A 22,300-nucleotide genomic window follows, 5' to 3' on the forward strand; every position below is an offset into this window, starting at 1 on the left:
TGCCACCTCACCCGGCTAAGTTTTTGTATTTTTAGTAGAGACGGGGTTTCACTGTGTTAGCCAGGATGGTCTCGATCTCCTGACCTCGTGATCCGCCCGTCTCGGCCTCCCAAAGTGCTGGGATTACAGGCTTGAGCCACCGTGCCCGGCCTGTTGAGCACATTTTCATGGGCCTGTTGTCCACTTGCATATATTCTATGGAGAAATGTCTGTTTAGATCCTTTGTCCCTTTTAAAATTGGATTATTTGTCTTGCTCCTCCTCTTCCTCCCTCCCCTCGGCCCTTTCTCCTCCTTCTCCTTCTTTTCTCCTTTCTTTCTTCTTCTTCTTCTTTCTTCTTCTTTTCCTCCCTCCTCCTCCTTATTTGAGACGGAGTTTCACTCCTGTTGCCCAGGCTGGAGTGCAATGATCTGATCCTCGCCTCACTGCAACTCCGGCCCCAGGTTCAAGCAATGTTGCTGCCTCAGCCTCCCGAGTAGCTGGGATCACAGCCTGTACCACCATGCCCAGCTAATTTTGTATTTTTTATTGTGAGATGGGTTTCTCCATGTTGGCCAGGCTGGTCTTGAACTCCTGACCTCAGGTGATCTGCCTGCCCTCGCCTCCCAGTGCTGGGATTACAGGTATTGAGCCACCACACCGGACTGTCTTTATTGTTATTGTAAATGTTTTATGTAGTTTAGATACAAGTCCTTATCAGATCTGTAATGTGCACACACCTCCGTGATCCTGTGGTTGTCCTGTTCTTCCTTGCTGGCATTTCATACTCTTATTTTTATTTATTTATTTATTTATTTATTTATTTTTTGAGACTTGAAATTCGCTCTGTCAGCCCCAGGTTGGAGTGCAGGGCTGGATCTCTCAGCTCACTGCAAGCCCGGGCCCCGGTTTACGTGCCTATTCTCCTTTCTCAGCCTCCCGAAAGGCTGGGAGTCCCAGGCTTTCACCTGCCCGCTAGTTTTTGTATTTTTAGTAGAGGCGGGTTTCACTGCTAGCCAGGATGGTCTCGACATCTCCTGACTGATCTGCCCGCCCTAGCCTCCCAAAGTGTTGGGATTACAGGCTTGAGCCACCGCGCTCGCCGCTTCCAGCTTTTAAAGTGTTGAAGCTGTCCAGTTCATCTCTATATTTTTCTTTTGTCGCTTGTGGTTCTGGTATCATGTCTAAGAACCTAACCGAAGGTAAAAAACATTTATGTTTTCTTCTAAGACTTTTACAGTCTTTGCTTTTACACTTAGGTCTAGGGTCCATGAAAATTAATTTTTGTGCATGGTGTGAGGTCGGGTCCAGCCACATTCTTTTGCATGTGGCTACCCAGTTGGCCCAGCACTAGCTGTTGAAAAGATTGCTCTCCCTTTGGAATTGTCTTGGCACCCCTAGTTGAAAATCAATTGACTGTAAAGATGAGGGCTTCTTGCTGGACTCTCAGTCCTATTCCACTGATCTGTAGGTCTATTCTTATTTAGTATTTCACTGTCTTGATTACGTAGCTTTGTATTTTAATAGCAAGTTTGGAATCAAGAAGTGTGAATTTGCAACTCTTTATTTTTCCTTTCTTTCAATATTGTTTTGAGTATATTCCTTTGGCCCCTTTGAATCTCCACATGTGAATTTTAGGATTGGCTAGTCAATTTCTGCAAAGAAACCAGCTGAGAATTTTGATAGGAACTGTGTTAGGTCTGTAGATCCGTTTGGGGTTCATTGTCATTTCAACAATAGTAAGTCTTTTGTTTCATGAACATGGGATGTCTTTCCACTTATTTAGGTCTTCTTTCATTTATTTAAAAAAATTTAGGTTTTAGGATATAAGTTTTGGACTTTTAAATTAAATTTATTCCTAAGCATTTTATTATCTTGATGATATTATAAATAGAATTTTTTAAAACTTCCTTTTGAGATTGTTCATTGCTAATATAGAAATACAATAGTTTTTTGTATGTTTTTATATATTGACCTTCTATCTTGCAACCTTGTTAAACTATTTTATTAGTTCTAGCAGTTTTTTTTTAGTGGATTCCTTAGGATTTCCTACATACAAGATACTGTAATTGGCAGATAGGGATGTTTTTATTTCTTCTTTTCTGATCTGGATGCCTCTTATTTTTCTTTTCCTGCCTAATTGCCCTGGCTAGAGCTTCCAGTACAATGTTGAATAGAGTGGTAAGAATGGACCCCCATCTTGTTCCTGATCTTTCATCATGAAGTATCATGTTTGCTATGTGATTTTTGTAGGTGTCTTTCATCAGGTGAGGGAAGCTCCCTTATATTCCTAGTTTGTTGCATGCTTTATCATGAACAGGTGAATTTTGTCAAATACTTTTCTGTATCATTGAGGATCAGATGGCTTGTCCTTTGTTCTCTAGATTATGTTGCATTACATCAATTGATTTGAATGTTAAAACTAACCTCGCTCCTGGGACCAACCTACTGATCGGTGTGTAATCTCTTCCTATGTTGTTGGATTTTGATTTGCTAGTATTTTATTGGAGTGATTTTTTATGTAGTCTATATTTCAAAGAAGACATAATTGTAGCTTTATAATATCTTTTTCTGCTTTTGGCATCAGGTATGCTGGCCTCCTAGAGTGAATTGGCAAGTATTTCCTATTCATATTTTTTGGAAGAGTTTGGGAAAAATGGGTATTAGTTCTTCTTTGACTGTTTGGTAAAATTCATCAGGGAAGCCATCTGGACCTGGGATTATGGACAATTTTTCAATGACAAATTCCATCTCTTTTTTGTTTTAGTTCTATTAAGATTTGTCATGTCTTCATTCTGTTTCAGTAATTTGTGTGTTTCTAGGAATTTGTCCATTTCGTGTCTAGTCTGTTGGCATTTGGTTGTTCATAGAGTTCCCTCAGAATCCCTTTTATTTCTCTAGGGTAGGCATGATATCCTCTCTTTCATTCCTGATTTTAGCACTTTGAGTCCTCTCATTTTCTCTGTCACTCTAGCTAGAAGTTTGTCAATTTTGTTGACCTTTTCAAACATCAACTTTTTGTTTTGCTGTTTTTTTCTATTTTTCTATTCTTATTTGTTTCTGTTCTAACATTTCATTCCTTCTGCTTGCTTTGGGTTTAATTATACTCTTTTTCTGGTGCCTCAAAGTGGAAGATCAGGCTATTGATTTGAGGTCTTCTTTTGTAATACAAGCACATACAAGCAGAAATTTCTCTGTGAGCATTGCTTTAGCTGCATCTCATAAGTGGTTTTGTGTTGTGCTTTCATTTTCATTTAATTCAGTAACTTCTAATTCCCTTTGTGAATCTTTGATCCATTGGTTCTTTAGCAGTGTGTTGTATAATTTCCACTTATTTGTGAATTTTCCAATTTTTCTTCAGCTACTGATTTCTAATTTAATTACATCTTGGTCAGAGGACATCCTTTATATGATTTCAACCTTTTTGAATGTATTGAGCCTTGTTTTGTGGCTTAGCATATAATCTATCCTGGGGAGCATGTCCTGTGCTTGAGAAGCATGTGTCACAGTGTGCACCTGAGCTGAGAAGGGCTTGGTTGGGCTGGAAGAGAGGGAGGGGAGGCTCAGTACAGGTGTGTTGGAAAGAGCCCCCGTTCTCCACGTTCTTGAGGAAGAAGCACACCCCAAAGGCCCCCGCGGCATTCCCACCTCCCTGGAACTTTTCAGATCAAGAAGGAGTGTCTGGCCTGCAGAGGGGCCGCCGCTGTGTTTGACATGTCCTACTTTGGGAAGTTCTACCTGGTGGGGCTGGATGCAAGGAAGGCTGCCGACTGGCTGTTCTCCGCAGATGTCAGCCGACCCCCAGGTATGGAGTCTGGGGAGCATGTTCCTGTCACTCCATGGGCATAGCTTCAGCACTGAGACAAACTGGCAAGCCACGCTGTCCCCTCGGGTACCCTGAGCACACTGCTCCTTGCCCTCACCTGGCCTTGGGCCCCCTTGTCCAGCCCCGTTTGCCCCATCCCAGACCCCAGGCCCTCATTACTTTCCTCCACCTCTCCCTCCCACCCTCCTTCTCCTCCCCACCTCTGGCTTCCTCTCTACTGTGTTCCAGACAGGATGTGTGGCAGTTGGCCCTCAGCCACCTCTCTCCTGGGACTGGGGGGCCCAGTCCCCACCATGCTCTCACAGGTGGGATTGCCAGAATTAAATAGAAACACAGGATGCTCAGCTACATTGGAATTTTGGATACATAATGACTCATTTTTAATGTAAGTATGTCCCAAGCCATATTTGGGACATACTTGGGATCTTCATCTGCCTTTTCGTCACTCACCCACCCAAAAGCTCACGCATCCCCGTCTTCATGAGTGTCCTGGGCTGCCAGAACAGAGGATCACAAACCCGGTGACTTAAAACAACTGCAATTTATTTTCACGGTTGTGGAAACTGGAGGTCACAATGAGGGTGTCTGTACCTGACACTCTGCAGAGGACCCTTCCTTGCTCTTCCAGCTGCTGGTGGTGGCAGGGAATCTTGGCCTTCCTTGGCGTGCAGCTGCGTCACTGCAGTCTCTGCCTGTGTCACAAGGCCTTCTCCAGGTGTTCTCTTTTGTGTGTGTGTTTCCGAGATGGAGACTCGCTCTGTCGCTCAGGCTGGAGTGCAATGGCGTGATCTCGGCTCACTGCAACCTCCACCTCCTGGGTCCAAGTGATTCTCATGCCTCAGCCTCCTGAGTAGCTGGGATTACAGGTGCCCACCACCACGCCCAGCTAATTTTTTGTATTTTTAGTAGAGACAGGGTTTCGCCATGTTGGCCAGGCTGATCTGAAACTCCTGACCTCAGGTGATCCTCCCGCTTCGGCCTCCCAAAGTGCTGGGATTACAGGCGTGAGTCACCGCGCCCAGCCGTGTTCTCCTCTTATAAGGACAGCAGTCAGATTACATGAGGGCCCACACTAATGACCTCACTTTAACCTGATCACATATCCAAAGACCCCATTTCCAAATAAGATCACATTCCCAGTCCTGGGGTGAGGACTTTCACGTATCTTTTAGGGGGGACACAATTCAACCCCTAACGTCATCTCTCCAGCCAGCCAACCAACAAACTCACTCCCCAGACTCCTGAGCACCTGCTGCTCACCTCCCATTAATCCAGCCACCCACTCAGTCTTCCATCCACCCATCCGCCAGCCCACACATCCCTGTTTCGCCATACATCTGTTCCCCCTTCTACTCACCCATTCCCTTCCTCCCATCCATCTGCCCACCTTCCCATCTGTCCATCCATCCTCCATCCACAAAGTAATTTATGCCACAGACATTTATGGAGTCTTCTCTGGTTCCAGGCACGGTGCTAGGAGCCCCAGAATGAATGGGGGACATGAATCCTGTCCCTAGAAACTTCTCAGCGTGGTGGTGGATGGGTGGGAGGGGCCAGTGCCAAGGCATTTCAAGAAGAAAGAAGTTTCCTTCCCACAAGGGTGGCGGTGATGGGACGACCTGCCCAAGGCCAGTCGTCTCTGGGTCATTCAGCTGAAAATGGCATCCCTGGGCTGAGGGGCTCTCCAGGTCACCTCCCAGTAGGGCATCCTGTCTGGGAGTTATCCAGCCTTTGCGACAAGGAGCTGCCGCTGTGAGCGGCCCTGGGGAAACTGAGGCAGCACAGACCTGGCTGGGGCCTCAGCACAGACCCGGCTTCCTTCTCCCTCTCGCAGGCTCCACCGTGTACACTTGCATGCTCAACCACCGTGGGGGCACCGAGAGTGACCTGACTGTCAGCCGCCTGGCACCCAGCCACCAGGCCTCCCCGCTGGCCCCCGCCTTTGAAGGTATGGGATGCCTCTGTGTGTGTGGCGCTGTGACTGTGGCCTGCTCTGTGGACTGGTGGTTGTGGACAGGGCAGGATGGATGGGATGAGCTGCTGACGGCAGCTCTGTCGTTAGCTGTTGTGCCCACTGTGGTCAGGGCTGGGAGATTAGAGGTCTCGTTTCAGGCTAAATGCGGGCTTTGTTCAGGCAGCGCTGCTGGAGCTCCCAGTACTCAATGATTGCATCTCTGAACCTGTCCACACTGCTGCGTTTCGGAGTGGCTGCAGCGTGGGCGTGCTCAGCTTGGTTGCCCGGAACAGAGCGTGCCAATGCTGGGCCGTGCCTCCCACTCCGAGCAGTCGGCTCCTTTCTGCCACTGACATCCTTGCTGGGTTGACTTCTCAGGCCCGTGTGACCCCCTAGTCTGGGGCTTGGATAGGCCCTTAGAAGACATCCGGCTCAGGGCCCACGCTGATGCCTGATTGCCCTCTGCAGTCCCTCTATGTCTGCTTGCATGAGCTCCATGACGGGTAGCTCAGTACCCTCATGCCTTGTTTGCTCAGCCCTGACTGTTACCCAGAGCCAGGACCTGCCTCCTGTCCCTTTGGCTCCCTGATCCTGCCCTGGGTTCACACAGGAGCCATCTGATCTCTCGTCCTGTAACCCATCCCCATGAGGGATGAAGAAGCAGAGAGGGAAACATTCTCTTTCTGCAAGAAGGGGCATTGTCGCCTCTGGGACGGGATTTGCACAGGGGAAGGTGCTGACTGTGCAGCTCTCTGTGCTGTCCCCGGGGCAGGGGCGCAGTCAGTGGGGAGGGCTCAGCCCATTCAGAAAAGCTGGCATCTCCTGATTGTTGACCTGACTCCGTGCTGCTGGCAAATGTAGTTGTTTCCTCACTGGGACTCGGTCAGTGTCGAGCCCCAGCTTGGGCACTAGGGGAGAGAGGCAAGGGGAGAAAGGGGTTCATTCATGATCAGCTCATAACCCGCTCCTTCAGCAGCATTTCCTGAGCACCGACTGTGGGTCAGGCTCGGTTTGAGGCAGGGAGAACCCAGCAATGAACCAAGCACAGAAGGTTATGGCCCATGTGGAGTTTCTATCTCTGGTGGGAGGAAACAGGATTAAAAAAATAGAATAAGTGGAAGGTGTAGGATGTAAGATGGGTCAAGAGGAAAAATGATAGACCAGAGCGGGTGGGATACTGGGGGCCAGGGTGGGAAGACTGCGTTCCTCACTGCCCAGGGGGTCTTTGAGGCTGGGGGCTGGCGGGGACTCCTGGGCCTCTGGAGCAGGGAGTAGTGAGGTGAGCCCTGCAGTCCCGAGGCTAGTGGCAGAGATGAGGCTGCGAGTGTGAGCGAGGGGTCCTGTGGGGTGCGCAGAGCTCGCCCACCCCTTCCGTCTTGCTGTCGGTGACATGGAGGCTGAGAGAGCCATGTGCTGAGCCAGAGCATCTGTGCTTCATGGATCCGTGAGCTCATTCCTTCCCTCATTCTCTCAACAGTCCTTGCGGCACCTGTACTGTGCAGCAGCACCAGGGCAGCCAGAGCCGGGAGCAGTTGAAGGAGGCTGGTGGGGCTTCAGGGACTCCATAGTGGGCTGTGTGTGCGGATGGGGACAGGAAGGGCTCCGTAACACCTGGAGGGGGATATGCAAGGGGATGGGAAAGAGCGAGGTGTTAGGGAAGGTCGTGTGAAGCCGCTGAGCTGGGATGAGCAAGGCTTCCTGGAGGAGATGGCCAGCCTGAGCTTGGAAGGATGGGTAGGAGCTGCTGGCTACAAGGGTGTGGAGGTGAGAACCAGTGTGACCTGCCCATCGCTGGTCCTCTCTGGGTCATTCAGCTGAAATGGCATCCCTGAGCTGAGAGGAGTGATGGCCATAAGGAGCTGGGTATCAGCCCCCAGGAGAGGGGCGGCCCAGGCACAGCCCATAGCCACAGACTTAGTGAGTCTAGCTAGGGAGACAGTAGAGGGGCCAAAATGAGGTCACAGGTCACCAAAATCCTGGCCAGGCCCTGCCACTGCCTGGCTCAGTGAACTGCCTCCCTCAGCCTCAGTTTCCCCCATCTGTGAAATGGAGTGAGGAAGACGCGTCTCCCGGAACTGCGATGGAGAATTGTGTCAGAGCCTGGGGGGTGCTGGGGGGGCTGGGGACCAGCCTCCCTGAGCCTCAGTTTCCCTGACTGGGGAATGAGGACCTTGCTCGTTCCCCCTCATCAGGGGAAGCTGTCAGGAAAGTGCTTTGAACGCTGAGCCATGTCCCAGTGGTGCACAATTAGCTTTCCAGAGGATTCTGGTGGATTCCTAGAGCTGAGGGCTGGGGATCAGCGGTGCTGGTTGCTGGGAAGGTTTGCACTTGGTGGGTGTGGAGGTAGCACAGTGAGTCACGTCCCCCAGGGCTCTGCGGGGCCTGGGGACACCACTCAACAGGAGAAAACCACCGTGTGGGTTTTGCTTTACTTTCAGGCTTCAAAACTGCACTGTTTGAGTTATGAATATGCATGGGCATTAAATATGCACGCATTGAATACACGTGCTACCTACCCATGCTACATGAGATCACCATGAAGCCGAGAGAATGTGATGATTTACATGTGATCAAGGTGGAGTACAAAGCAGCTGTCAATCTTAAAAGTAATTTTAAATGATCTTTATTGATCTTTTTGTAAGATTACAAAAGGATACATGCTCCTGGGAACCATTCCAACGATACTGAAAAACACAAAATCAGGTGCACAGCCCACAGCTCCCCCAACACCCAGGGCCAATGGCGCAAGTCCCCCGGCCACCCTGCTTTCTCGCTGTTCTCTGCCGTGTCAGCTTTGCAGGCCAGGCCTGGACCTGGGCTGACTGACTACTGGCCTCAGGACTGGCGTTTTGTTTTCAGGGAAGTTGATCAGGGATGGTCAGGGCCATAGGAGGCCAGGCCCATCAACTGCCATCTCCCTGGGCGCCAATTGGCCTCAGTAGCTCCCATGCCCTCCTGGGAGAGGCTTGGGATAGCTGCAGACTGGTAGGGCCACCCAGGAGCCAGGGACCTGAGAGTGGCTGTGTGTGTGTGTGTGTGTGTTGAGGGAGGTGAGGTGGGGTGTCTGTCTGGCATAGGGCTGAGGATGCTGTCCAGAAACGGCCCCAGCCCAGGGGTCGGGGAACCCCTTGAGGACTGGCTTGTCTTTGCCTTCATTCTCTGTTGTGCTCATGGTGTCAAGAGGAGGAAGGGAGGGAGCAGCCTGGCTGGGGCCTGCCCGGGGCCCTGAGAGGTCTCTCATCCAAGGGGTGCTCCCAATAGCTCTGTGGGGCCAGATGTTGTGGGTCTACCCCTTTTACAGATGAGAAAATGGGGGCTCAGAGAGGTGAGAAGTGAGGCCGGAGAGCCACAGAACTGCATCTGGGCCAGGCTGGCCTAGGCCTGTGTGTTCCCAAGACACCGTCCTCCCAGGGTGGGGGCATCCCTTTGAGGTGTCTGCAGAGGGCTGGGTGGTAGGGGTTGAGAAGCAGGTCCTTCTCCTAACCCTCATGGCTCAGAGGATACTTTGTGCAGGGCGTGGCCCTGGGGGACCAAGGGAGGGACAGATACGGTCCCTGGGCACTGTGAAGGCACAGGCCCCTGAGAGTGCATCTGTTTTCTCAGCCGGGAGACCCTTGGGCCACCCTCTCTGTCCCCACCTCCCAGGCCCTGAAATCCTGCTCTAAGTCCAGGTGCCTCTCTTCTAGGGGACGGTTACTACCTGGCCGTGGGCGGGGCCGTGGCCCAGCACAACTGGTCCCACATCACCACCGTGCTGCAGGACCAGAAGTTCCAGTGCCAGCTCATCGACAGCTCCGAGGACCTGGGCATGGTCAGCATCCAGGGCCCAGCCAGGTGAGACAGGACCGGGAGCCCGCCCCTGGGCACACCTGCTCCCTGGACCCAGGTCCTCCAACAGGCCCTTGGGCAGAACCGCTTCTCCAGAATGGGCCGTTCTGAATAGTGAAGCGCTCTGGTAAACCAGAGATGCCATTCTGAATAGATATCTTGAAAGCACTGGAATGCAGATAAGCTCGTAACATGAGTCAGACTGAGACAACATGAGACAACTTTGTAGTTGTTCAGTCACTGAGGACCCCAGGATCCCAGAGGGGAGGACAGTCTCTGCATCACCCGTGCAGTCTAGGAATTATCGTCCACCATCCCAGAGTGGGCAGAACCAGGCCAGGGTTCGCCCTGCTACCTGGTAATTTCTGTGTGCCACCTGGATCACATGGGCAGAGTAATATCCTACACCGAGGTGTCCCTGGCTCCTCCAGAAACACCTGCCATGACAAGGTCTCTGCATGGCTTATCCATGCATGCATTCCTTCTATAAACACCTGCCAGGCTGTGTTCCCCACCCACGAGAAACCAAGACCCAGGAAGACCCTCGGCTGCTGGCTCATGCACACAGCCACAGAAGAGTCTTGGGCAAAAGGACGGCTGAGCAGGTGTGCACCTTGGACAAACCCCTCTGACTGTGCTTCAGAGGCTGGGAGAAGGGACTGGGGGTGGGGGACAGAGGGAAAGGGCAGTCATGTTAGCAGCCACTCGTGGAGCAACCTGTGACTTGCCAAGCCTGAGCCAACATCTCCCATCCCCATAGTAGCCCTTTGAGGTGGTCATAATTGTTCTTATTTTTACTGATCCAGAAACTGAGAAACAGAGAGGTAGAGACATTTGCCCAAGGTCACACAGCTGGTCAGTGCCAGGGCTGATGGGGAAGTGTCCCGCTTTGTGCTCAGAAGCCTGCACACGCTCATTGCCAACCTTTTTCAAGAGTTAAAAACCCTCTGTGAGAAAACAGCCTAGTCTAGGCCTTCCATTGGTGACCCCCCGGGATAAGGGGCCAGGACACTCATCTCAGTGTGCTTCCTGCCACCACATCTGCCTTGGGGCTGGACAGGGTGGCTCTGCTGGGCTGGGCAGGAGGAAAAGGCACGAGATGAGGGCACTGCTTCTGGGTACATGGAGGGTGTCAAAGGGGTGATCTAGCTCTGGAAAATGATGGGGGCAGCTTTGGGGACAGGACGGGAAAGGAGAGATGGAGAGGTGGGGAGGGGTGGGGGGAGATGCGTCTCCAGCCTGCAGGTCGCCGAGGTAAACACTTTGACGTAGCGGCGCTGTGTCCGGGTGATATCCTGTCAGCCTGGGATTCTGCCAAGACCTCTGGCTGGAGTGCCCAGACCCTGCCACAGGGTCCGTTTCCCGTGGCACCTCTCCCTGAGTCCTGGGCCGTCGCTCCCCTCTCGGGCTGCAAGGGACTGAATTGTTGCTGTCTGTCCAAGTGTACGCACTGCGGTGCTCAGAGGCACGCGGCAGACGCGTGCTTGCTGAATGAAGGGATAGAATCGGAGAGGGTCGAGTGCTTTAACATTAACTGGCTTCTGCCAAGGGTTTGACTTGAGGCTGCTCATAGAAAGCAACATGCGTTAAGGAGACGTTGGGAAGAACCCTGCAGGAAAGGAGTGACCCAGCCTTGGTGTTCTGGGGGAACTGCTCCTGGCAGTGGCAACAGCAGGTGCAAAGTCCCCGTGGCAGGCCGGTACGTTGGTCTGAGGCACACATGGAGGTTGGGATGGAGCAGGCCAAGAACCGTGCTCAGAGGGCAGCACGGTGAGATCCTGGAGGCCCAGTGGCTGCTCCTCTGAGGGGAGGGGTGCTGAGCAGAGGAGGAACGTGGTTGGGCTTGGGCTTTGGTGGGGGGTCTCTGCTGTTGGGCCAGTGGGCAGGGGACCAGCAGGCCTGTGAGGAGCCCCAGGCCAGGCGAGGAGGCAGGGATGTCCAGGAGGGAGTGATGAGCTGAGTTCGTACGGCTCACGGGCGAGGGTTTGGCATTGCGGTGGTTCCCATGGACTGGGCGAAGCTCGTAGCACCCGACGGTGGATGGGGTGTGCTGAGAGGGTCAGGGGGAGGGGAGGGGAGGGGACAGAGACAGCTTCCGCGTGCATGATGAGGAGTGGAGGGTGCCGGCCACAGCGACAGGGAAAGAGACTGGGATGCGGTGGAATCATGCAGGCCCCAGCCTGGCCCACAGGCAGCTGCAATGCTATGTGCTTTCAATTTCTCACCTGAGTGACCCCAACCTCTGCATCTCTGGGGTGGAGGGAGGGGTGTCAAGGCCTGGTCCTCGGAATCCTCTGGCTTCATTGCCACGCCAACTTTGGACAGGAAGTGGGGATATTTTTAGTGTCGGGGAGGCAGGTGGGCCGTGGAGGGAGGAGGTGGCAGATGGACAGATCAAGGTGCGGCCGGGGGCGGCCAGTGCGCCCAGCCTCATTATCAGCTACTCCAGCCGGCGGCGGGGGAGGCAGCCAGGGCGGGAAGAGGAGCTCGCTGCCTCCTGGTAATTTCTTAACTTTCTCCTCCAAAATGTCCTCTATCTTTCAAAAATAACCCAAAGTTTCTTAGATGAATAATAATACTGGTGCTGCTGATGAAGGCTGCACTTTCAGACTTGTTATTCAGGATGTGCTCAGCACACCTGCTGGACCCCGGTGCAGGCTGTGTGAGCGGCTGCCCCATGGAACTTTCTGGAAATGTTCCATAACTGAGCCGTCCAACACGCAGCCACTAAGCCCTGTGTGGCTACTGAGCCTTTGAAATGTGGCTAGTGGACTGCATTTTTTTTTTTGAGACGGAGTCTCGCTCTGTCGCCTGGACTGGAGTCCAGTGGCGCAATCTCGGCTCACTGCAAGCTCCGCCTCTGGGGTTCGCGCCATTCTCCTGCCTCAGCCTCCCGAGTAGCTGGGACTACAGGCACCCGCCACTGCATCTGGCTAATTTTTTGTATTTTTAGTAGAGACGGGGTTTCACTGTGGTCTTGATCTCCTGACCTCGTGATCCACCCGCCTCGGCCTCCCAAAGTGCTGGGATTACAGGCGTGAGCCACCGCGCCCGGCTGGGACTGCATTTTTAATAGTAGTGAATGTAAACTCAAATAGCCGCATGTGCTGGTGGAGGCTGGGCACGGTGGCTCATGCCTGCAACCCCAGCACTTCGGGAGGCCGAGGTGGGCAGATCACTGAAGTCCTGGAGTTTGAGACCAGCCTGAGCAACATAGCAAGATCCTGTCTCTAAAAAAACAAAAACTTTTTTTTTTCAATTAGCTGGGCATGGTGGTGCACACCTGTAGTCGCAGCTACTTGGGAGCCCAAGGCCGGAGGATCACTTGAGCCCAAGGAGGTCAAGGCTGCAGCGAGCTGTGATTGTGCCTCTGCATGCCAGCCTGGGTGACAGTGTGACCTTGTCTCAAGCCGAAATGAAACGAAACAAACCAAAACCAATATTCTTGCATGACTGGGAGAGACGGTGTCGTGCAGCCCAGAACTGGCCATCACTGTGGTCATGGTTAACACCACGGGCTTTGTGTGTGCTTTCTTGCTTCCTCACAATGGCCCACGGCATCACAGATGAGGGACCGGGGCTTGGTAGGGTTGAGGGGTAAGTACAGGGCCTGTGACTAGAACCGGGGCCTCTGACTGGGAAGCTCATGGACCCCTGGAGTTGGGCTTCCCCTGAGGTTGCTGAGCCCACGCCTGGGCCAGAGTCCTTCAAAGCCTTGGACCAGGTGGCAGCTCCAGGCTCCTGCCCCAGGGTCTCTGCCGTGTGGCTGCCACTCAGGGCTGCAGAGAGCATGTGCTTGTCAGATCTGAGGCGCTGGTATCACTCTCCAGGACTTGGCACCACGTGGGTGCTGGGTGGTTACATAAGGGTCTTGGCCAACTGCACCACAGCCGAGCACCTCAGGCTGACGTGGGTGGCGGCTCCCAGCACTGTGACGATTGGGATTAGGGTCAGCAGCGCTTCTGGGCAGCTCACCCTGCAGGCTCAACACCTGCTGGGACCCCAGAGGGACAGAAGGGGGAGCATCTCCTGGCAATGGAGGCCTCACCCTGCTGTGCCAAGCCAGGGTGTTCAGTCAGTCCTATTTACTGAGAGCCTTCTCTGTGCCAGGGACATTGGGATGGGGGGATTCTGTTGGCACAGAGCTCCTGGGGGTGGGTGCATTGGGGGTGGGTACAACCAATGTGAGAGACACCCTGGCAGGAGACTGTGGGACCTTGGACAACGAGTACCTGACCAAGACCTAGGGAGTCAGGGAGGGCTTCCTGGAGGAGGTGACAGCTGAGCCAAGAGCTGAAGGATGACAAAGGGTTAAGTGGGGACAGGGGAAGGGGTGAGAATGTGGAGGGGCACAAGAGGGCTAGACCTGGAGGTGGGCACGGTGCCCAGGAGGTGAGGGCTTCCTTGGAGACCGTGGGTTGTGGCCCCAGTGAGGTCTCCGGTACTTGGGCAAGTGTGAGAGTAGATGTGGTGCTGGGCACCGTGGAGTGGGGAAGGTGGGGAGCGAACCCCCGCCCTCACAGAGCTTATAAACCAGGGGTGGACCCAGCAAGTCTGTGCAGACTGTCGAGTATGGACTGAGTGTCCAGCACTCAGGAACATTCCCGGGGCCCTCGCCGCACTGTGGGCGCTCGGGTGCGGCCCTGCCCTCGCTAGGTGACAGTCCCCCAGGAGGTTGAAATGGCTCTTAGCACCTGCTGGGTGCTAAGCCCAGCTCTCTACCTCCTCCAAGTCTGCAGCCTCAGCGTCTCACACCCATGTCAGGCAGAGGACTTCGGGGCCGAGGTGCCCGGTTGGAGGGTTAGGTCAGGGAACAGAGCAGGGTGGTGTCTGGAAAGAGCACTTTCTGCAGGGGGCTGGGAGGAAGCCGGAATCTGCTCCAATCCGCTCTGCCTTGGGCAAGTTACTCTACTCTTGTTTTTTTTTTTGAGGTGGAGTCTGGCTCTGTCGCCGGGGCTGGAGTGCAGTGACCGGATCTCGGCTCACTGCAAGCTCCGCCTCCCGGGTTTACGCCATTCTCCTGCCCCAGCCTCCCGAGTAGCTGGGACCACAGGCACCCGCCACCTCACCTGGCTAGTTTTTTTGTATTTTTTAGTAGAGACGGAGTTTCACTGTGTTAGCCAGGATGGTCTCGATCTCCTGACCTTGTGATCCGCCCGTCTCAGCCTCCCAAAGTGCTGGGATTACAGGCGTGAGCCACCGCACCCGGCCTTACTCTACCCTTCTGTGCAGCACTGAGGCCGCCGTAGCCAGCTCCTCTCTCAGGCGGTGGCTACCGAAACAGCAGCTGAGGCCCCTCCGGCCTCTGACGAGTTGGAAACCTAGAGGGGCCTGGGGATGTGGACTGTGGACCTGGCCCAGATGCTCTGTTCCTCCTGGCCTGTGGGCTTCAGGGGCATTCTGTGGTTAGATAACCATTCTGGCCTCAGTTCCCCATCTAAGAATCACGAGTCCCATCAGAGCTGTCTCCAAGTCTGTGTCCCCAGGGGTCCTGCTAGCCCCAGCGTTAGCCCGCTGGAAGGTGGCCGTCTTGTGTATATTTGGAACATACATCTGTCTTGGTGTATTTTTATTAATCCATGTTTATTGTCGTCTGTCTCATGAGGACAGAGACTTGTCCCACTCATGGCAGGTCCCCGGGGCCTTTCCTGCCCAGGCCCCACCCGTGAGCACTTGCTGACCAAGCGACTTTGCTTTTGCCTGCAGCCGGGCCATTCTGCAGGAGGTGCTGGACGCAGACCTGAGCAACGAGGCCTTCCCGTTCTCCACCCACAAGCTGCTAAGAGCCGCCGGGCACCTGGTAGGTTCCAGCTGGCCACGTCCTCTGGGTCGTGGGTGGCAGCATGGTGTGAGGGGCATCCTGGGGGATCTGGGGGCTGGGGACTCTTGGGCAGGTTCCTCTACCTCCCTGGCCTCGGTCGCCAACTGTGAAGGGGAGCAGTGGGACCAGGCGGCCCTCCCACAGGCTGTTGGCAGCTTGGAGAGGTCATGGGGATCAAAGTCACAGCGTCTTCCATCCATCCCCAGTGCCTGGTCGTGCCAGGGACTCAGTCCCAGGGAAGGTGACCTCGGCCTCACTGCCCGCATCACCACCTATTGTATCCCCTCCTGAAAGGCGCAGGGCAGCCCTCCTGAGGCCGAGTGACCCCCTGGAAACAGGAGGACCGAGCTCTGCTGAGCAGTAGCCAGCTCCGGAGGTCTCCATGTGGCAGCCTCCCAGCTGCCATTGTTGGCATGGGAGGAGGGGCTGCTGGGGTGGGAGCACAGCCATTCCCTAAAGAGCACCCCACACATCGCCTGCCAACTCTAAAAAGTCTCTATCCTGAGGGCCAGGGCCCACCCCTTCTGAGATGGTGGTGGTGGTGTCCGGTGCCAGGACTCCATGCGACCTGGCCCCAGGCAGGAGGCTCCCTCAGAGACCAGGATCGGGGCCCAGGTTCTAGTTCTGGGCCAGGACGCCCCTCTTCTGGGCTTTGTTTCCTTGTTGGAAAACAGGCATCTTGGCATCTGCTTTGACTTCTCGAGGCTGAGGGGAGGATGGTAAACACAGCAGCCCGTTTGCCGAGGGCTTCCTGTGTGTCAGACACTGTTCCGCGAGCATCACAGCACACTTCCCCATGGAATCCCTGCCGCAGCGCGGAAGGCTCTGTTACAGGGTCTCCCAACCTCAGCACGACTGACATGGTGGAACAGACCCTGTCTGCTCTGGGGGCCCTCCTGTGTGACACAGGTGTGTGGCAGCCTCCCTGGCTGCCGCCCGCTAGGTGCCAGTGGCACCCACTGTTGTGGCAGCCACAAGTGTGTTCAGACATGGGCAAAGGTCCGCTGGGGGCAGGATCACCCGTTGAGAACCTCGGTGCGTGACCACCCTGCTTGTTTGCAGGGGTGTAAGCCATGCAGTGGCAGCGGGGGCCGGGCCTCCAGAGCCCTCCAGCACTGCTGCTGCAGGAGACGTTGCCCTGCGTGACGCGTGTTACCCAGATGGAGCTCAGAGAGGCTGCTCAGGGCCACCCGGCTAAAGAAACCCAGAACCCCCCGATATGTGTCAGTGACCCGGATGTGGCCTTCAGGAGGGGGTGGGCGGGTGCACGGCCGCATTTGGAGGCAGCTCCCTGTCTCTCCTTCCTGTATGTTCATCTGGGGTTTGGGTGGGGAAAATGCTAAGGAAGGTTGGGGAGGAGCGAGGTCCTGGCCTGCGGAGGGACTGGAGGTCCTGGGAGACAGAGCTGGGTTCCGTTAGCAGATAAACAACGTGGCGATGACTGTCAGGGAGGAGGCAGCCAGAGACCAGGGAGATCCCGGCGGTTCTGCTCTCACCTCCCCTCTCCAGAGGCTGCACAGGGGCAGGAAGCAGGGCTGGCTGTGTCTAGCTTGCTTCCTGCCTCTGGTGCAAAGCTGCCTGCTGGGACCAGAGAGGGTGGGCGCTCAGAGAGAGCGGCACAGCTGGATCCAGGCCACATGGCCTTCAGACGGCCCGACTCCAGCTCCAGCAGGCCGGCCACGGGGTCCACACGGCATCCAGCTTTGTCTGCAGCTGGGCTCTGGTTTGCAGAAGGGGAGGGGAGCCGTGGGTTCTCCCACCTTGCTGAGGCTTGGCATAGGTGCTGCCTCTGTATGGTTTGGCTACAGGAGGGGGAGACAACCAGGTGGGAACACGTCCCCTCCCATGTGAGGCCCAGCAGCCTCGCCCCCACCCGCGCGGCCATTCCAGCAAGCTGCTGGGACTTGTTCTCAGACAGGCGGCTCCAGCTGCCTCCCCTCCCCTTGGGCTGGTCCTTTCCTGGTCCTGGCGGCCTCCCCAAGCCTGGACCGCGGCTGCCTGGGTCTGCCTCCACCTGTGTGGCCCAGGAGCCAGGCCAGGCCAGGTGCTCGCTGAGCTGACACAAAGGCTCTGCTTCCAGGATGATGTCCCCCAGAGGAACAGGCCAGGCCAAACACAGCGTTGGGGGTGTAGGGGGTGCAGGGATGGTCACAGGGGCCGCTTCTCCCCACAGTCTCCTGCTCATTGGTGTAAAATAACTGGTGTTATACAAACACGTCAGGGCTGCATAAGATACTGCTCATTGCTCAGTTTCCAACCGTCACTGCACATAGGATTCAGCACAGGGGCTGAGTGCAGAGCTCGCTTCTAGCAAGCCCACTTTGGGCACGATCCTTGCCGCCTCAGAGCGAGGGTGCTGGGTCTGTGGGCAGGTCTGGTGAGCTGCTGCACGAAGCTCATCTGGCTGGGACATGGTGGTCAGCGGCATCTCAGAGGACTGGTGGGGACATCCATAGCCTGCCAGCGAGTTAGCGAAAACCCCTCTAATCCTATCCCCAGAGAAACCAGGGTTGACAGTTGAGTGCGTTGCCTGCTATCTTCTTCCCGTCATCTGTGACTGTCTGTGGATTTTAAAACGTAATCAGGGCATCCCCTGCAGTCTGTACACACTGCTTTATTCTCCCGAATGTCGTGACTATTTTCCTGTTCCTTTGAACGTTCCCCGAGAACCGCTTGGAACCCTCAGCTGCGTCTCCAGTGCCCTGGGCATGGATTTCACACTGGGCCCACCTCTTTGCTTTGGAAGTGGCCCCGGGAGGAACTTCCCTTGAACACCATCCTCCCAATAGACCCTGACTATTGGTCTGAGAGAGGGTAGAGCTGGACCCACCGGGTTGGAGGTGTCTGCGGTTCATGGTCCCGGCCTTCTGAGTCACTCTGTGGGGTGGTGTTCTCTGTCCGTTGGTATTCTGCGCCGCTCGCTTGCCCAGTGCTACCCTAGGTCTCAGGCAGAGTGGAGAGAAGCACAATGCTTTCTAGGCCGGGGTCCCTGCCTGTGGGATGGGTGGGAGGGGAAACACAGGGGAGGTGGGACATGAGCATCAGCTGGCGTGCACGATCCTGGGGACACAGGAAACAGGCGGTAGGGAGGTGCTGCACGCGTAAGGAGGCTCAGCTGCCAGGAAACACGCCATGCACCGGCCATGGCGGTTATCCGTGGCATACCTCCCAGCACCGTCAGCTCACGTTGCACCACTTGGGACTCTCGGTCAAGCATTAGTGTTTTACTAAACAAGGATCCGTTCCCAGTGCTGTGCTTCTCGCCCTCTCCCTCCCCAGTGCTTGAGGGGCTCTGGAGTGAACTCTGTACATGCTGTCTGGGAGCCCACTGGGTGCTGGACTGGGGTTCCAGGATGGAAGATGTGGCTCCTGCCCTCGATGGACTGAGACCCCAAGTGAGGTTGGGGCCCAGGAAGGGACCTGCAGCCACATTCCAGCCTGTACTGGAGAGAGGTCCTGGGCAGGGCGAGTGGTGACCACAGGCCAAGGGGTTCTCATGGAACCGAGAGTCCCACAAAGATGGCCACAGAGAACTGACTGTTGGCAGGAAACAGACAGGGTGGGGCAAGGCCCCGAGTGTCGAGCGTCTTGGCCTCTTGGCCGAGAACAAAGTGTGGCCCGTGTTGGGGAGCTCTGCCCTGGGACTGACCCCAGGGCCTGTGGACGAGCTGGCTGGGAGCCCATATCAGCTGCCCCTGCTCCACCTGCTCCCCACCAGCATTCTCCCCGTCTCTGTGGGCCCCATCCCGACACCTCCTGGCCCCCGTGGCAGGACCAGGGCAGCAGATGCCCCGGTGCTGAGGGCAGGCTTCCATCCCCCTACAGCCCCAGCCAGGAGCTCGTCCCTGCTGACAGCCAGTGCCCCAGGGCCACACTCCTTAGGAAGACGGATGACCTTAGTGCACACAGATTTACTGTCTCCTGGGCTGAGTGGCTGGTTCTGCGGGGTCACTCCCATGCTCATGTTCTTAGGGTCCACGGGGTCCGTCGGGGACAGGCTAGGGGTGAGCTGGGGCTGACCATCTTCACCTAGAGACCCTGATGCCCAGCACTGAGCACAGCCCCACTGGCTTCTCATCCATCTCCCTCATCCTCCCAGCAGCTCTCTGGAGTGGCCACTGTGGGCCTGGCGGCCAGGTTTGCTTGTGTCTGGAGTGACCAGTGTGGGCCTGGCGGCCAGGTCTGCGTGTGCCTGGAGTGGCCAGTGTGGGCCTGGTGGCCAGGTCTGCGTGTGCCTGGAGGACGACTGTGGCCCTCAGGGGCTTGAAGTTGCTGGGTGGCCAGTAGGTCCAGCTCCCATGAGATGGGGCCGGGGACTCGAGGAGTAGGCACCGCCAAGGGTGTGGAGGACGGAGTGGCCAGGGATCCTGCCCTCAGTGACTTCTGCCTTCTCTTGAGGGCCCCGGGGAGGTGTGGGCCAGGAGAGCAGAGGTTTTGGGCCCTTACTGTCAATGTTACAGTTTTTGCTGACCTGGGAGGCTGTCCCTCAAAGTGGCCAGGGCCACGTACTCCCAGGTGGCCCCAGCCTGGGACACAGTGCCCTTCCCATTTCCTGGCCAGCAAGACAGGTGGGGATACAGCCACTGGCCATGGCCAACTGCCCCTGTAGGGCGGCCTCACAGGTAGGTGTGAGATGGGAGTTGAGTCAGCCACAGATGCTGGGGGTGGTTTGGGACCAAAGCGTCCGTGTTACCCAAGGCTCCGTGGAGGTCAGGCCAGAAACCTGGCTTTCCATCCTGCCCCATCCGTCTGCGGGACACCTCTCTGGGCCTCAGTGTCCCCACATGTAGCACAAAGTCTAGCACAATGTCAAATTCTTTCCGGGCCATTCCATAAGTCGGTCCAGACACTCTGGATTCTCTTAATTCAGGGAGAATTTCATATTCTCCTAAATAATATCTTGTGCTGGCTTAAAAATGTGTTGATGACATATCCCTCAACGTGAAGAAACGCTGGGCCAGAGCGTGGACCTGAGCCAAGTATTTATAGGCGATCAGTTGAGTTCCAGCCAACCAGATGCAGGAGAGGAATGTGTGTGCCTGCACCGTCAGCGGAACCTCTGGGTTGAAGGCAGATGCAAGGGCCGATGAGGACAAGGGCCAGGGCTGCAGACCCAGGACCCGGGTATGAGAGTGGGCGCCTGCCGCTGCCCAAAGACCCTCCTCACCACCAGACGAATTGGGCGCAATTCCTAGCCAAGCACTGCTGCTCTTGTGCAGTGATTCTTCTCTGAGAGGCTGAGATCTGACCCAGGCTGTCACGATCCCTGGACTGCTAGAGGATGAAGCAGGGTGGGGAGAAGTTATTGTCTGCTCAGCAACCAGCAGACCAGCTGTCCTTGCTCCCCAAATATCTGCCTCGAGGCCAGCAAGATCCCCAGTGGGGCGGTGCTCTCCCGGCGTGCCTCCCGGAGCTCCGCTTGGCCAGACACCGTGTTCCCAGAGCCCCTGCCGAAGACAGGTCCTGCTACGAAGCAGCATGCTGGGCTGGGAGCACTCCGTGGGGCACAGCGATAAAGTGATTTTCTCTGAAAATTAATTTCAGCTCGAAAGGAAATTGAATCTCTTTTCCTGACAGCGAGAAGTCCTAGTTGTGGCGCTATTAGGATTTGATTAGTTCAGGATGGAGCAGTCCTGCACCCACACATATTAGATAACCATGGCATGCCAGTCAGAGACCAACTGGGTTCCGGCCACTGCCTAAACACGCGCTTTACAGAACCTGTGCAGATTTGCTGAGGCCTGAGACAGATAGCCAATGTCATGGGCAGGTTCCCTGATGTAGCGCAGAGAGACTGGTGGCCGCAGGCTGGGGCGCCATGTTCCCTGTCATGGGTTAAGCTGCTGCCATGACAGTGTGAAGTGCCTGGGCCCCAAGGGGAGGTTGGAGCAAGGGTGTTTGTGGAGTGGGTGGTGGGAAGCTCCGACCTGCCCCGGGTTTGCTGCTTCTGTCTGGGGCAAGTGACCTCATGCAGAATTGGGTGCAGAGGGCCCTGAGCTGGGGGCCTCAGAGGCTTCAGGGGCAATCGGTTCCAGGTTCTCATCTTGCCCTTGTAAGGAAAGAAAAAGTGTGATCCCTCCCCTCAGCCATCATCAGGGGCATGGGAGACAGGCCTGTAACAAAAGACAGGTTCACAAGAGAAAAGCACACCAGATCTATTTAATCAAAGCTTTATGTGACATGGGAGCCATCAGAAAGGGGGACCCAGAGGCCCAGGGAAGACGGTTCCAGTGCTCAGGGTCGGTGAAGAACGGGCAGCCATGTGGACAGGTGTCGGATGGCAGGGGATGCCTGTGGGGATGGACTGCGGGGAGGCCGGCGAGGTCTGCCATGCCGATCCCCCTTGGTCTCTCCGTGCAGGTGCTCCTCACTCCCAGGCATGGGGCAGGATCCCTGGAGCTAGGGCCTTATGACCCACAGTCAGACAAAGTGGGCGGAGAACATCTTTAGGGCCAGTTGCTCCCCAGAAAGGTGGGGAAGGCTTGTGTTGTATTTCTAGGTCTCATGGCTGGCTCTGGGGGAGAGGGTCTCTACTGTCCATGACCCACCTGGGGAAAGAGGAATTCTGGCTTTTGTGACTTGCTGCGGGGGAGAAAGAGGGCGGGAGACAGGAGGGGAGGAGGAGGTCGGAGAGAGACTTGGGCTGCACCAGAGGCCTTCTGGTCTCCTGTAGTCCCGAGTCCTCATGCCAGGTGCCCTGCTTGGGGGATCACGGTCTGAATCCTAGAATGCTTGCAGCAGATGAGCCTCGAGCCTGCTGGCCACTGTGGTGGGGGCTGGCGAGAATGGGTACCAGTGCTGTGTGGCCCAGGGCGGGAGGCCTCCTGCACCTGCCCACTGACCGACACTTGCCACTCAAGTGGCCTGAATGGAATGGGACAGGCAGGGCGAAG

The 22,300-nt window shown here is 55.6% G+C and overlaps 1 protein-coding gene across 4 annotated transcripts in view; it reads left to right on the forward strand.

The window, feature by feature from the left end:
* SARDH (sarcosine dehydrogenase) overlaps positions 1-22,300 on the forward strand; it is an 85,085-nt gene that overhangs the window by 38,786 nt on the left and 23,999 nt on the right. For all 4 annotated transcript variants that reach the window (XM_017949509.3, XM_031662419.1, XM_031662421.1 and 1 more), the window contains 4 exons: positions 3,645-3,783; positions 5,639-5,752; positions 9,445-9,592; positions 15,293-15,386. In XM_017949509.3, coding sequence (XP_017804998.3) covers positions 3,645-3,783; positions 5,639-5,752; positions 9,445-9,592; positions 15,293-15,386 — 495 coding nt within the window. The remainder of the gene's footprint in view (positions 1-3,644; positions 3,784-5,638; positions 5,753-9,444; positions 9,593-15,292; positions 15,387-22,300) is intronic.

This window comes from Papio anubis, unplaced genomic scaffold, assembly GCF_008728515.1.
Source record: "Papio anubis isolate 15944 unplaced genomic scaffold, Panubis1.0 scaffold64, whole genome shotgun sequence".
In the NCBI taxonomy this organism is placed as follows: Eukaryota; Metazoa; Chordata; class Mammalia; order Primates; family Cercopithecidae; genus Papio; species Papio anubis.